At 41.3% G+C, this 15766-nt stretch overlaps 1 protein-coding gene across 2 annotated transcripts in view; it reads left to right on the top strand.

Annotated features, from left to right (window-relative positions):
* The window catches only part of LOC134533119 (DNA polymerase theta-like), an 89137-nt gene extending 79632 nt beyond the window's left edge, over positions 1-9505 (top strand). Inside the window, exons 28-29 of one of the 2 annotated variants that reach the window (XM_063370387.1) lie at positions 6121-6308; positions 7573-9505. In XM_063370387.1, coding sequence (XP_063226457.1) covers positions 6121-6308; positions 7573-7710 — 326 coding nt within the window. In that variant the 3' untranslated portion in view covers positions 7711-9505. The remainder of the gene's footprint in view (positions 1-6120; positions 6309-7572) is intronic. The other variant, XM_063370388.1, reaches the window with a different exon arrangement.
* Positions 9506-15766: the final 6261 nt, after the last annotated feature.

The raw sequence follows: 15766 nt of genomic DNA, 5'->3' as shown, positions 1-15766 counted from the left end.
CACAACCCGAACGGCATGACGCGAAACACATATTGTTGATGGTGAAACAGGAAGGCGGTATACTGGCAGGAGCTGTCTTCCAGCGGAATCTGCCAGTACCCTGATGACAAATCCAGCATTGACATGAACCTTACGCCCTGATATAGGCGCAGTATCTCCGATGTTTCCGTCGGGCTCTCGCGATCCTTCACAGTCAGGCGGTTCAGTTCCCGCGCATCGAGGCAGAGTCTCACAGTGCCGTCCTTCTTAGCCACGCAAACAATGGGGTTGGCGTAGGGACTGGCCTCACGCCTTATTACTCCCCAGTCCAACATCAGCTGAAGATACTCCGTGGCTTGCTGGCGGAATTTTTCCGGGATGTTCTACGACTTCTGATGATACGGCTCGCCTCCTCGGATGCGGATCTTGGCTTCGTAGAACCTGTTGAGGCCGGGCCGGTCTGAAAACACAGCTCGGTGATGCTGTAACAGCTGCAAAATCTGCTGCCGCTGGTCTGCACTCACTGTCATGACACCACTCAACGACTGTCTCAAATCGTCCAGGGTAGCCTGCATGACGTCAGAAGAAGGGCCGGTGCTAATAGGTCTCGCCACAGTCCCGTCATGCAACAATCCGACGAATTTCCCACAAGCCATCCAGTGCTTCGCGAGCTCCGCCGGTCGTGGATCGTCACGCGCAGTTATCGTCCATTGCTGAAAATCGATTACAATACCGTACCTAGTCAAAAAAATCGGCGCCTAGTATCAAGGGCTTAGCTAACCCACGTACTACCAACACTGTAAACTCCTTCGGCTTTCCTAGCCCCTCCAGCGTAATCAACACCTGCCTGTTGACTGTAGGACTTGGCCTAGCTGTAACACCTATTATTTTCAAGGCCGGTACAGGAATCTTGGGAAGAGGTGCGCTATGTTGCTCTAGGTATGTTAGCATCTCTTCGCTCATGCACGAAACCTCGGCTCCTGAGTCGATTAGTACCTGCACATCCTGTCCATTAATCTGCATTGTCATTTCCGGACAAACAACCTGTTGGTAAGATACGTCACTTCCTTCGAACTCATTGTACAAAAATTCACGTTCACTGTCACGTAAAATGACAGTACACAAAAACTTCCTATAACTAAAGCAGAAATAGTTGCAATCACCATCCCCTACAGGCCTTAACTCTACCCCTCTGCCGGTAATGTGGGTCGCGGTCCGGGGCACATTGACCTCAACCCTTTCTAGTTTACCAGGTTATCCTGCCTAGGCAGGCCCTGCTGCGCAGGATGTCCCGCGTCCATTGTTGCCGACCAGCCTTGGCCTTGACCCGCGTTGTAGGTCTGGGTCCGAAAGACTTCAGCAGCTGGGTTGAGTGGCTCGTTGCGGGCAAAGTAGCCCTGCTGTGATGACGCTCCTCCCTGCTGCACCGTGACGTAATGTTGCGCGCCGCCGTCACTTGAGACACGCTGCATCGGGGCACTCCGAGCGGTGTTATTTTGCAGTGTAGACTTCCCCTGCGTCTGAGCGTTTCTCGTTTCCGCCGGGCCGTGGGTGTCGGATGACTGGCGTTGTAGCTCGGAGTTATCGTACTCATTTTCCGAGTGATACCGGCGCCCTCGCTCGCGTGACCTTGACCTACACCGGTCGTCCCGCTGTTGCCGTCGCGCGCTGCGGCTGTCCTCTCCATCGCTGTTATACTTGGACTGTGTGGACCACCAGCTGGTTTTCCGTTTGCCGCCTCTACTGCGGCGCTGACGACCACCCTGTTGTTCTCCGTCGTTCGGCCCGCGTTGTCCGTAGCCTGCATCACGCTCACAGCGCAACATGTTGACGGGTACTTGGCAGCTGTCTCTTTGCCGATCACACTGCTGCCAATAATTATTGACCAGCTGCGGCTTCGGCACGAATGGTGCCTTGTCCGTGCTGTCCTGTGCTGGCTGGGTCTTTTCCGGATCTTTTCCAGCCGATCTAGCAACAGCTGTTGCTCCCGGAAATCGGCGACGTCACGATACGTCCGTCCAACCAGCTGTTTCTGGTAATGTAATGGCAGCTGTTCCGTGACAGTGCGTAGAATTCTTCGTCGCTCATAGTGAGGATCAGGTATCGCGTCTTCTCATACATCTGAGATATGTGAGATTCCAGTGACGAGCTTCGCTTGGGATCGTAGCGCTCCGAGTGCAGCTGCGCCCTTAAGGTGCCTTGTATCCGCAGATTCCAAAATTGTTGAATAAACAACTCACGGAACTGCGCGAAGGATGTCGTGGCAGGGATGATAACCTCCCACCAATAATAAGCGTGGGACTTAAGTGCTGTGCTGAGACATTTTAACTTGTCCGCGTCAGTCAGTCCGAATGTCCGTGAATATTCGTCCAATTTATTAAGGAAGCATATTGGGTTCTCCCCAACTTTGTCGGAGAAACTGGGCATCGACTCCGACCAGTGCCTAGCCGGGTGGTGAAGTAGCGCCGCCGAGTCCAACAATGGTGTGCTGAGTGGCGCGCTTGCCGGCGCTGACGCAGAGTCTGGTGCAGTAGGCTTCGTCATTGCGCTAATTTCCGCAGCTGGCTCTGAGTTACCGCTGCTGTAGGTGACACTGTGATGGGGCGCGCTGCTACGCACGGGATTGGCACCCAGGTTAGCCAGGCGCTGCTCCAATTCCTGGAATGGACGGTCAGATGCAGTGATTGTTGCCGAGTCCCGCAACGCAGCTGGTCGATCTTGTACTTGCACGGCGCCGCTGGCCAACGCATCGAATCTACTGTGCAATGTCGCAGCCGATCCTTCAATTATTTCCAGACGTGACGCGATCATTGTTGTCTCCTCTCGGAGAACTGCATAGTTTGCCAGGCAGCGATGCTGTAAGTCCTGCCGCTCCTGCGCTGCAGACTCAATGCGGCTCTCAACAATGCCCAACGTCATCCAGGCGCAACGTGACTACAACTACCTCATTCTCGACGTGACTAATACACGTAGTAACTCCGTCCAGAAGGACGCCCATGTCCGTCATGGCCGTGTCCACCCGCGTAGTGATGTCCGCGACGTCCGTCCTAATTTGGTTGATACTGTCCGTGACACTGACGTGAACGGCTTCGAGACGTGCGGAAACCACGTCCAGACTTGCACCCATGTCAGTCATGGCAGTGTCCAGTCGCACCCATGTCAGACGTGGCAGTGTTCAGTCGCGCACCCATGTCTGTCGTGGCAGTGTTCAGACGTGCGCTGACATTTTGATTAATGTCCGTGGTAGCTGTGTCTAGACGTGCACCCATGCCAGTCGTGGCAGTGTCCAGCCGTGCACCCATGTCAGTCAGGGCCCTGTCAAGGCGGGTACTAACACTAACATCGAAATCAGCCACAACACTGTCCAGACGTCCGTTCAAATCGGTACGGACAGCACCTATGTCGATCGCCAGCCTCATAAGTAGCTGTTCGATCCTGTCCGTCCCCGTAGACGTCGGCTCTGAACCGCTGCTCGGCCCGTCTCTAGACGCATAAGCGGCCGACAACACATTGTGTACTACTCCGTCAGAGTACGCACCGGTGGGTACATATAATGGTTGCACACCCAACAGAATGGTGGGGGTCTCGGCCTCGGGACTTGAACCCGGCGTAGACCTGCCTACAGCCACGTCCGCCGTGTGAACTTCAGCACCGGCTTCCGCCGTACCCATCACCCTAATCGGTGAACACTCATCTACATAGGGAGCCGTGTCCGTTTCACTGTCGTGACACAAGTTGTCACCCTGCTCCTGATGATCCTGCTCCTGCCCAGGTCGCTTGCGGATCTCACGCAATGGTTGCTGACGAGACATAGTACTGGCAGGAAACTGTCACTACTAAAATAATCCGTGTCCCGGTCACCTCTACTCGAGCCCCACTTGGTGCGACAGAATGTGCGAGGGTACACACTAATAATATGACGACAGGCACACGTTATACTGGACTGATGTGACCCAAACATAAACAAACACCTCGTTTGTTTACAAACACAGGACTGCATGAATGGCAGATGATATTTGTCAATACACGAGTGCAACAGTAAATCCTTTGGTTCCTAACTTTATTTAGCTCTGTTTGCCATACCTTTAAAATATAATTAAGGAGACTGACCTGTAGTACAAATAAACAATATATGATTTTCCAAGAAATTTTAATAATATTAAGGAATTTGAGGCAAAACAATAACATAACATTGGAATTATATTTATACTTGATAATGGCTAAAGTTCTCTGAGGCACAATGTGACTAGCAAAAGAAAAAAATGTTATTGAAACTGCAGGACGTTACGAAGGGCACCCGACTCGACCACAGTCCAATTCAAGTTCAGTCTCTATTGTTGGTATCCAACACAACACGTAGATGCCGTCTACACATTAAATAAGGGTGGGGGTTGCTCCGGGCTAAAACTCTGTCGGTAGGCTATTTCTACCCCCAGGACCTCTGGGGGGACCGCGGACAGTTACTATTAGGTGGCACAGTCCCTGCGATAACGTCTCATAGCGGGAATCACTGTGTAAGATGAGGGGAGTTTGCAGTCCAACAATGCGCTGGCGCCGACTCAAGGCGACCGCGCCTTACCTTGCGAATGCTGCGCTGGCTCCGCAGTCTCCAGTTTGCGTGACGGCTGTCCCAGGGAGTGCGTTGAGATGCACCAGTAGGCACCACACACTTTAGGTCACCAGAGCATTCACACAGGCAAAGTTCCGGCACGCGCGTAGTTGTTTCCCGGACCGCGGACGCGTTGATGAATTCGATAATTACCGTCCCAAATATTGATAATACCGAAAGTTCAACTTCAGGTCGCGATTCCGCAGCCCGGAATCGCGGGTAGCGAAAACTTCTCACGCGAAGCGACACGTGCTCCGACTCTGCGCAGCGGACCGACTCACTGAGAAAACGCCAGGCGGCTCTTTTATACCTCCGCTGAGCGTCACCAGCGGCCTCTCCTATTGGCCGTTTTTGAGTTCAGGCGGTTGCCGATTGCCGCTAATTCACCTGGCGCTGGCGCGCATGCGCCGTCACACTATCACTTCAAAAGTCGAATATTTACCAACACCGCGAACCATTGTTGACTAGACTCCCTCAAACACTGTTTATATGTCCTTAAATGCGCCCTACTGACCATATATATATATATATGTGTGTGTGTGTGTGTGTGTGTGTGTGTGTGTGGGCCGTGTATCGGTACACTGCATTTATGTGTAACATAGTATTTTGGAAGATTGGAACACACAGGATCTACTTGGTGACTGACAACTGAGTAAATAACAGTACAGCTGTGTAAAGCAGGGTAGCTTAGTGGAAAGACACTGGATTTTTATTCGTTACGACCCAGGTTTAGATCCCAGTCCAGTCATACAGATTCCATTTATAAAAAATAATTTCAGGCTAATACTGTGATGGTTCATTACTATAGGCCTTGGACAATTCCTTCCCCAATGTACCTGATGTGTGTTGCCTTGTGTTTCTGCCTCTTGATGTCCTAATGCACCTCAGCGGTCGAGTGATCAGCTCACCCGCCTCTCCTTGAGGCTGTCCTCATGCCCAGTGGGTTCAAACATGGAATGTTTGCAAGAGGAAAATCTGGCAGACGTTGCTGTGAGTGTGTGGGTTTTCTCACGGTACTTCCATCTCTGCCTCTCATTCATTCCGCCTGTTTACTACTGCATGTTGTAGTTCATTTGTTTGCACGGAAGCAATCTCATCGCTACCGGAGGACCATGCATTCATTTGCGATATAGTAAATCATAACCACGGGATTGTCCACGCTCGAGTCACCACACCAGCCCCTCCTCCCACAGCCAAAACTCTCATAAAAAAACTGACTAGTCACAGTGGTGCCAGGTTACTGCAATCAACTGAAAAATTTTATTTGTGCAACCTAGTTTATAGTGTTAATACACAACACTGCCAAAGCTCCATTATTATCTCATCATCCTTTTCCTCATTGTCTCTAAGAGATTATGCCCTAGTTCATTCCTTCTAGTGATGTAGTCCTCGTCTGTGAAATGAAAAGCGTGTCTGTGAGCAATCACGTATGTGCAGATGAGATGCTCTAGCTCATTCCTTGTAGAGACGTAGCCCTCGTCAGGATGTAATGCTCGGTGAAGTGAAACAGTGATGAGCTGGTGGGACTGCAGGCCACGCGGAGAGGCAGGCGGTGAACTCCACCATCCAGGGCTCGGCGGCGGACGTGGCCAAGCTGGCGATGGTGCGAGTGGACGGCCGGCTGCGAGAGGCCTTCCCCGCCATCCTCGGGCAGGGTGAGGATCACGAGCAGCCCCCGGCCCGGCTGGTCCTCCACCTTCACGATGAGCTGCTGTACGAGGTGAGCAGCGCTACAAACTGTCTTGGCTTTTGAGGTTGAGCCGGGTCCAAGTGGTTGTATGGTCGTGCTGGCATTTTACTCTGCATTGCAGCAGGCATGTTCAGAAATTAATAAGGAAAAAATTGTCCGTTATTTAATTTATACTTCTTCATGATTAATATTCGAATGACTAAGCTTGGCTAGGAAGAAGTAAAACATTGTTTACAATATTAAGGAGTTCCTTTGGCAAGTAAAAATTTTGATGTATTTACAGTGTGATATTTGTTTACTGCTGCATGTACTTAAGTATTTTAATACCCAGTAAATGTGGACTGCTACAATTCAACTAAGATGGTAGATTTAAATCAAGCGTGATTCTGTACACCACTTACCTACATGGTTTTCTTCCACGAGGGTTGCCAACTCTTACCAGCAGTAAACATAGATGCCAAATTTGTGGGAGTATGTGATATTTTTATATTTTTCTTAGCATGAGTTTGAGCTGTGAACTGGATCTAATGGTCATGTTACACAGAAAACCTAGATACACTACAGAAAAGTTGCTCTCGCAGTATTACTTGATGTAAGTTTTTGGACATACGCCATTGCTAAGAACTTTTTCTGTTGAAGAAAAACTGCCTGAGGACGGGAGCAGATAGCAGTTCCCGAAACGTTGCTTGTTTCTGTTTTGGTAAAACTATTGTGTTTGTTTCGTCTTTTCGTTTTGTCGTGTTTTTTTCTTGTTTCATCTGTTGTGCTGAATTATTTTGGGTTCAATATATTTGTGTTGTCATCATTTGTGGGGGTTTTTTATCGTTTTATTTTGTTTTGGAAAACTATTGTGGTTGTTTCGTCTTTTCGTTTTGTCGTGTTTTTGTTTCGTTTCAACTGTTTTGCTGAATTTTTTTGTGTTCAATATTTCTGTGTCATCATTTGTGGGTTTTTTTTTTGTTCTCTTTGTACTTTTTTCTTTGTTTTTCTTTGTTTGTTGACCATATTCCTGTTACGGAATATTTTGTGGTGTTTATATCCTTGTTGACAACAGCAATTTTTTGCTTAATTTTGTGTTTTTTTGGTCTTTTTTGGGTATTTTTATTTCTTTCTTTATTTTTTATTTATTTTTTTTTTTTAGTTTTTCTTCAACAGAAACAGTTCTTAGCAATGGCGTATGTCCAAAAACTTACATCAAGTCATTCACTCCCATTGCACAAATCTTTCAAAGATAACATCTCGCAATATTGTTTACGTGTCCATGTCTCGCATGTCACTGGCTCGGTGCCCGCAGGTGAGCGATGCCAAGCTGCGAGAAGTGGCGAGCATCATCAAGACCAACATGGAGGCTGCTGTCAGTTTGTCCGTCCAGCTGCCAGTGAAGATGCGAGCTGGCCGGTCGTGGGGGTCGCTGACCGACCTCGACGTGTGACTCCGATACGTACTTACTGTGATACTTGCCTGTAAAGTGATGCTTTTTTTACCTGTAATCTGCTTGCCTCTTTTTCTCGAATAAGTTGCATTTAATGCAGCGTATTTTGTTTCCACATTGTCGTGATTTATTTATTATGTAGTTGGTGACTCACGATCAAATTGGATGTATTATTTTTGGGGTGTTAAGTTTCTTCTGGTCTGTATGCTGTGAAAGAATCTGTCTTCATGTATTTGCATATAAAGTGTCTTCTGAGTTCATAAATGGATAAAATGTTGCGCTGTTAATTATTAGTACTACAATAATGCATCAGTTTTATATCTACCACTGTAACTTATTCTTGTAACATATTTACATAGTACTATAATTGTCAGATTTTTTAAAAGTTACTGAATCATATTGTCACAGAATTTTATATCAATTTTACAGGAGTGGTGTATTTTTTTCTAGATGTGGGACTCTGTTATTGTTAAATTATTTTGGATTTTATCACAGTTTTCTTTTGTGTGCTGAGTTTCCAGCTATTTTTAATTATTTAAGTATCAACTAATAAATATTGCTGTTGCAATCCTGGGTGTATTAGCAAAAAAAAAAAAACTGCATTTAAATGTGTAGATGAAGAAAAAATTTAAATTTGTGATTTTAATTTTATTAAGGACTTATCTAACATCTCTCTTTCTCATTTTTATAACTTTTGAAATTAAATTACCTGATTTTACTAAACCAGAATGATTTAGGTTTTGTATGGCGAGAATGTTTTCATAAAAGGTTAGTTCTTGGAGTGTGTTAAGAGTTACGTAAAATAAAATTTATTTTTTTAATTTTTTGTATATTCAAACATATTTTGATTGCTTGATTTTCTGAATCTGCTGAGCGTTCAATGTGTGCTTCGTAGTTTGGTGCTATAATTTATTTCCTTTGATTTCTGTAGAATTAAGTAGAACCTTTTGCACTTTTTGATTTAACATTTTCTTATATTTTGCATCAATTGTCTGTTACTTCATGCTATTTGACCACAGTAAATTCTCTTATTTTAAATTCAATTTGGCATGATATTTTGTGGTCTTTAGTGGGAGAAATCAATGTATCCCCCCCCCCCCCCCCCAATTCCCCTTCCTAGTACGACTGTGGTCCCCAGAAAAGTGTAAATAAGTGGTTGGAGTTATACATTGTTTTAGCTCTATTATGATTTTAAAATGTATCCAATATACTTTCTAGTACAAACTGTTTGGTGTTTTACATTGAACTTCCCTTGTAAAACATGTTTTTCGCCTGATGATAAGGCAACAACAATAATGAATATTTCTGACACACCACCTCAAAAATTAAATGCAAGATTCTGTGTAAAAATATACTCCTTTATTTACTAAGTAATTATGGCAGTATTTTCATTTGTTAATGTTATAAATAGCAAATACATAATTTCTAATATCATTGCAAGAAACTTAGTTCAGAAATTTTACAAAATTGCTGTTTAAAATGCTGATTTCATGTCCTAATATGTATAGGTACCTAAAGTAAAAATGTTTTTACAGATACATTTGGAAAGCTTTGTACTGCCTTAATTAACTACTAAAAAGTGGAGGAAGGGGGTTATTTTACTTAGATAGCAATTATATGAACATTTCTAAGGAGTAGAGTTTTACTGTTAATGATTTAAACACTCATGTTGCTTACTATCAAATCAGGTTTGTTTCATGTGTAGAATATTTTTAATGTATTTATTTTTGATGTATACATGTTATATACTGGTTATATGATTATATATTTTTTTTAATAAAACTTTTGTAGTAAATATCTGTGTTTCATCTTACCTACAATATCTCTTATAAATTAAATATTAATAATGTTGGTTAAAACATGATTCAAATTTTAAGCCCAGTGAAACCAAGAACTACATAGAGATTGATACTGAATAATGGTTTGAAAATTAAAAACATTTATTTATCATGAATTTTAGTAGTAGAAATTGCGTTGTAAAGATTTTCAGGAGTATTTAATATATCATCTCGATTATTTTATTAAATTAAATACTTAATTATATACATGTGTTAACATTGAACACTGAGCATTTATTCAATTTTTTTTAAAATTTGATTGAACTTATACTTTAACCGTTTAACCCTTTAAAGGACAAAATTATTTTTTCATTTAATCCAGTGTTTCAGTTATTCAATGTACTCTATTTCTTAGTCCAAATAACAGAAAAATAACCAACAAACATAAAAAGTCGTACAAAAATTTCAGTTACAGAAAAATAGGTGGTCGAGTATTGAACCACCATGCATTTAGTAACACACATCACATGCAGTGGATGGTGGTCACTATGTTGACCACCTACACAGACTGCACCCCAATTCTTTCAAATCAAATTGTTATACAACTTACAATTTCAGATATTTTGTCATTGTTACAATAAATGCATGTCTAGTTTACCAAACTAAATTGTATACAATTTTACAATCGCACAAAAAATTTTGAAACACTTGTAGAAAAAATTTAGTAACATAATGTTACGAACGTGACATTGGCCGGGACACGTGCAGGTGCGAGCTGGCTGGCGACTTCCGCAATATGATATGCGCTGTGCGCGCCTGGAAGATAACAAGGATTGTCGCTTATCCTTCCATCCACTCCTCGCGCGGCACCCTGCCTTTGACACGTAACTGACACCGGACAGCTGGGAGTTACGTGAGCGGCCGACACGTGTTTTCGAGAGATTTCTGCCATCGGGACGGCTCGCGATGATGCGACAGGCCCCGGCCGCTCTCGTGAGTTCTGGAATTTCGCTGGGGCCTATATATAGGTCCGAGGACGTCAGGAGAAGAGTCAGTCTGAGTCTGAGTGGAGTTCAGAGCGAAGTTGGGAGTTCTCCCGCGGCGGAGTTTCCGGGCGATAGAGTCGCGGGCGCGGCGGAGTCCCGAGCGAAGTTGCGAGCGAGGAGTGGGATCTCGAAGAAGAGGAAGTGCGTCGGCGGCGGCGGAGTGTGGCGGCGGAGACCCACGAGGGGTGCTGTGGCGAGAGTTGCGCCAGAGGTGTGGCCCAGCGAGGTGTATGGAACGAGTGACTGGGGAATTGACATTTCTTTAAGTGTAATTAATTATTTGCCAATTTAGAAGATTATTTGTAAGTGACAAGTAGTGGTAATAAATGAAACTGTGTAGTGTAAAATAATCTTTAATTGGGCTATCCTTTACGAACCCGCGGTAAATCGTAACAATAGTTTGAAATTCCACTTACAAATAATGCACACTACTTCTTTCAAATCAGATTTATACAACTTTTACTGTTTCATATATTTTATAAGTGTTACACTGAATGCATATTTAGTTTACCAAAGAAAATTGCATAACACGTTACAATCGAACATTTTCTGAAATTCCTAGAATAAATTTTGTAACACACATGTCGGAATTCTGATAGTCATTCTGAAAGCTTGTTGTTCCTACATTTTTTATGAAAAGGCTCGAAGCAACTTACGCATTGTGCAACCTTTGCTATTTGTGCAAATTACCCTACTTCATTTGGATTTTTTTAGTGCTGCAATGTGCGCAACGTCTTTGTGTGCTTTCGGCAGGCATGTGAGATCCAACATCGCAAAGTTGTACAACATTACTTCTTATGTTGCTATTATCACATGTGCTTTTTTTTTTAGAAAATTTTGCTTTTGATATGATAATTTTTGGACTTGTTTTAGGACCTGGTGTCTTTTTTGAACAATAATTACCAATAAGTTCATTAGCTAACATATTTCTGAAATTGAGATGTGTTATGGGTTTTGTTCCCCTCATGCCAGAAAGTTTGGTTTCAGAGTACAGAATAAAGGAATTAAGAATTGCTGAATCAAATATGTAATAAAAAAGCTTGACCCACCATCTACGCGATTTCCATGATATGGAATAAATTGAAAGAAGTTGGTCGAACCTGTCTACACCCCCCATGTATGCATTATAATTTGCAACTACCTGTTGTAGAAGTCACAGCCTCTCTCTTTTTTTGGTGTATACTTTGTTGGCCACACGTGTGGTAGCCACTTCTGTCGACTGCACCGAAGTTCTACTGTTGTCTACCGCAACAAGTTGTGGTAGTCACTTCTGTGAACTCAACCTCCTTCTTCTTCGATGTGTACAGCACCACGTTGTGGTGACCACTACTGTAAATATAATTTCTTCTACTTAAATGGGCATCATGTTCCTATTATTATTCATAAAAAAATATTTAAATGGAACAAGTAACTGTGATATAGCCTGATTGTAGTGTTTCCATCAACTTTATCGATCATCATTCAATAAGATTCAACATAGGCATGGTTTTATATAGAATACTAAATTTAATATCATATGACAAAATAACTTCCAACGAATTGACATGTATCATTGAAACCATAAAATTAACTACTTCCATCAACCATTCTCTTACATAGGATATTGCCTCATTCATGTTGAACAAAAGAAAAACCTTAATCGAACAGTTATATCTGATAACAAAACAAAATATTAATGTAGCTATAATACAGTCTGGATGAAAAATCATATAATCGATATTATTTTCCCAAAACTAGCTTCAATCGTTTACACGAAATTCTCACCTCTACCTCTGAGCTTGTCGAAATTTGTGAATATTTCAAACATATCAGTTTGATCTGTGCAAAGAATAGTTGTTTTTTTATCATTCAAAATAATCAGATCGTTCAGGCTTACCTAAATTCTTCTTGAACCAAATCAAGCCTGAGGCATTGCAAATACTGAGAATGGCCAAAACTCAGCTAAATCAAACCTGATTAAAACAACTGATACTTCAATTTGTGGCCAAACTTCACAGGATTATTATCAATTGCCACTCTTGATATATTAAGACCATTTTCTGAAGTTACAACACATTTTCGTGGAACTCAATATATGATCAAGCCATATTTAAACAATGGCTTTTCCCAACTTTTTTCTTTCAATATCCTTCCCTGCACTCATACGAAATTCAACTCTTTAATTGGGTAAATATGTAGAGTCGCGGTATATGCGAAAAAAAATGCTAAAAATCCGAAAATACTTTTATTCTATGCTCTTTCACTTCCTCTTTTCAATAAACCCGGCGGAGATAAGAAATTCCAAATACTTTAGGAGATATCAAATTTTGATTTTCCATTACAATACCGACCATTGTTGCTTGTTTACGTTTATGATTTTTTTTATTTTTGCGACGTAGGTAGAACGACATCATTTTCTACTAATGGCAAAGGAATTGTACCCGCCTCTAACGTAGGTGAGTTTTTAACGTTTCAAATTTTAATGTTTTATTTGTTGCGTAAGTAATAAGTAAAAAAAAAAATCACGTGAGTTCCTACCATTCATCCTTTGTCCCGGTTTGTTAGGTCAGGTCAGCTACATTATAAATACTTTAAAACTAAACAACCATTAAAATTAATTTATATTATTTTTAATGTCTGCTTAGTTTGAAAGTATTAATGTAACTGACCTGACCTAATCGACCATTTTAATTAATTAGGCATTCACGAACGGTAAATAAAGATGCACATAAAGTTCTGCCATTCCCGATTACACCCGAACAATTTACCTTCAGCCAACCTCGGGTTTATTTATTAATATTTATATTTCTCTGTTTATTTTAATGTAGCTATACTAACCTAACTAACCGTCCATGGTGTTTTAAAGTGTTTTAATGTAGCTAACCTAACATAAAATAACTATAATAAAAGTATTTTCAGATTTTAATAGATACTCCTAAACAAGCAACAATGTAGTCGTTCACCTACGTCGCGAAAAAAAAAATCATACTCGTCTCGTAAACAAGAAACAATGGTGGCTGCCTGAATTCACAGGTATTGTGATGAAAATTTAAAAATTCAATATCTCCTAAAGTATTTGGAATTTCTTATCTCCGCCGGTTTTAATGAAAAGAGGAAGTGAAAGAGCATATAATAAAAGTAATTTCAGCTTTTAGAATTTTTTTTTCGCAAATACCGCTACTCTACATGTTCAAAATTAAAACATTCCATATCTCCTAAAGTATTTGTAATTTCTTATCTCCGCCGGTTGATTTGAAAAGAGGAAGTGAAAGAGCATAGAATAAAAGTATTTTCGGATTTTTAAGCATTTTTTTTCGCATATACCGTTACCCTACATATTTACTTTTAATTGTTATAAAATTTAAACATTGTCAGCCTAAATAAACAATATGGCTGGGATTAATTAACTTGACTGATACATTGGTATCTGATGAAAAATATACGTTAATACCTAACCAAATTAAAGCAATCTGACTAAATTTAAATATAAAAATTCTGAAAATACTTGCCCTCCAAATTAACCTTAAACATTGTGCACAGATAGAAAATTAAATAAACATGTAGCCAACATGAACAAAAATAAACTTTAGAGTCCAAAGAGTAATCAAATAATTGTCCATGGAGGTAACACACTAATAAAATCTGAAACACACATAATTATAGAAATCAAATATTGGTTTGAGGCAAGACTCTGTACGTGGCTACGCGTACACTGTGAACATGAAATCATTTCCTTTTCACCTTTTTTGTTTGTTCTAGAAACTTGAGTCTTTGCTAATGGGTTGTGCATGTTGCTAGCTAAAGATACTGATTTTGTACCTCTGTCTTTCCATTTTACGACAGAAATATCATTGTCCATTACAAAATCACTTTCTCCCAATTTCATTTTTCTGTCCGCTTGTAGGCTGTGTTTTGGAAAAAAATTTCGATTCTGGTTTATTGTACCACATGCAAAAGTGTTTTTTGATAACAGTTTGAATAATCATGGGAAATTGGTAAAAAATCTGTCAAAAAATATACAATACCCTAACATTTGTAAAGGTGCTGTAAGTGCCATCACAACATTTTCATCTAATGAACCTTCATTTTGCAACAGATGTTTTCCTTCATACATGCTGAAACTTAGCATATATCCAGTCGTTGAACAAGCAGCAACCCATACTTTGAAGCCATGCTTGGTTGGTTTCAGTGGCATGTATTGTTTCAAAGATGAGCGCCCTTTGAAACCAACCATGCTTTCTTCTACACTTATAAATCTACCTGGATTGAAACAATTGAGAAATACAGTGTTCATATGAGTTATCAAAGGCCTGATCTTGTACAACTTGTCAAATGTAGATGTCCCTCTTCCCGGCATTTTTTCATTGTCACTAAGATGTAGAAATCTAAGTATTTGCAGAAACCATCTCAAAGAGATAATATGTACTTGCTATTCTAGTAACATGGAAATTTAGATCTGATGACCAGTAGAGTCTCATTGTTGGTAAAGAGTGGAACCCCATTATTATCAAAATACCAAAGAAAGCTTTCAATTCCGTGACAGACAAATGTAAATATACCCCTTTTTGTTGAGCGTACAAATTTGACTGGTCAACAATCATTTCAAGAATTGAAAAGGTAAAAAATGTAAGAAATATTTCAAGAGGAGATTTCAAATTTACCTCACACTTTGGGCCAAAGGGAAGTGTAAAATTGTAACCAGAAAATTCTTTTGCATTCCTTGCATTCTTCACAAAATGGAAATTATGCGTAGAACTTGCGGTGATCGCATTACTTCACAAGGTTTATCGGTTTCATCAGAATCACTACTTGATTCAGAGGGAACCAAAAGTCGCATCCATTTTTCTGGTAGCTCAGGGATGAAATCAGGATCGTTCACAGAATCATCAGAATCCAAGTCTGTGTCGGAAATACCTGCTGATGCTCTCACAGATATTTTACTTGTCCCACTTTTACTCGGCTGTAGTGCTGGTAGCTCATCGTCTGCATCTGAATCTCCTCCTGCCTCGGAGTCAAATGCCTCTTCATCAGAAACAGAATTTATAAAAGACAGTAATTCTTCCTGGCTCATAGACTCAAGCTGTTTGGCTGTGTATCTCTCGCCCATTTTCTGTACAAAATAGGCATTTAATTAGATATAAAATTACCTAAATGAAATAAAAAGGCATAATACTGATAATTGCAAGATACCTAAAAAACACAAAAACTACTGTATTTAGGAAAAATGTTTGGTAATATAAGTGGAAATAATAG

This window comes from Bacillus rossius, chromosome 6 (genome assembly GCF_032445375.1).
Source record: "Bacillus rossius redtenbacheri isolate Brsri chromosome 6, Brsri_v3, whole genome shotgun sequence".
NCBI classification, from domain to species: Eukaryota; Metazoa; Arthropoda; class Insecta; order Phasmatodea; family Bacillidae; genus Bacillus; species Bacillus rossius.
This window is presented reverse-complemented; position numbering and strand designations above follow the sequence as displayed.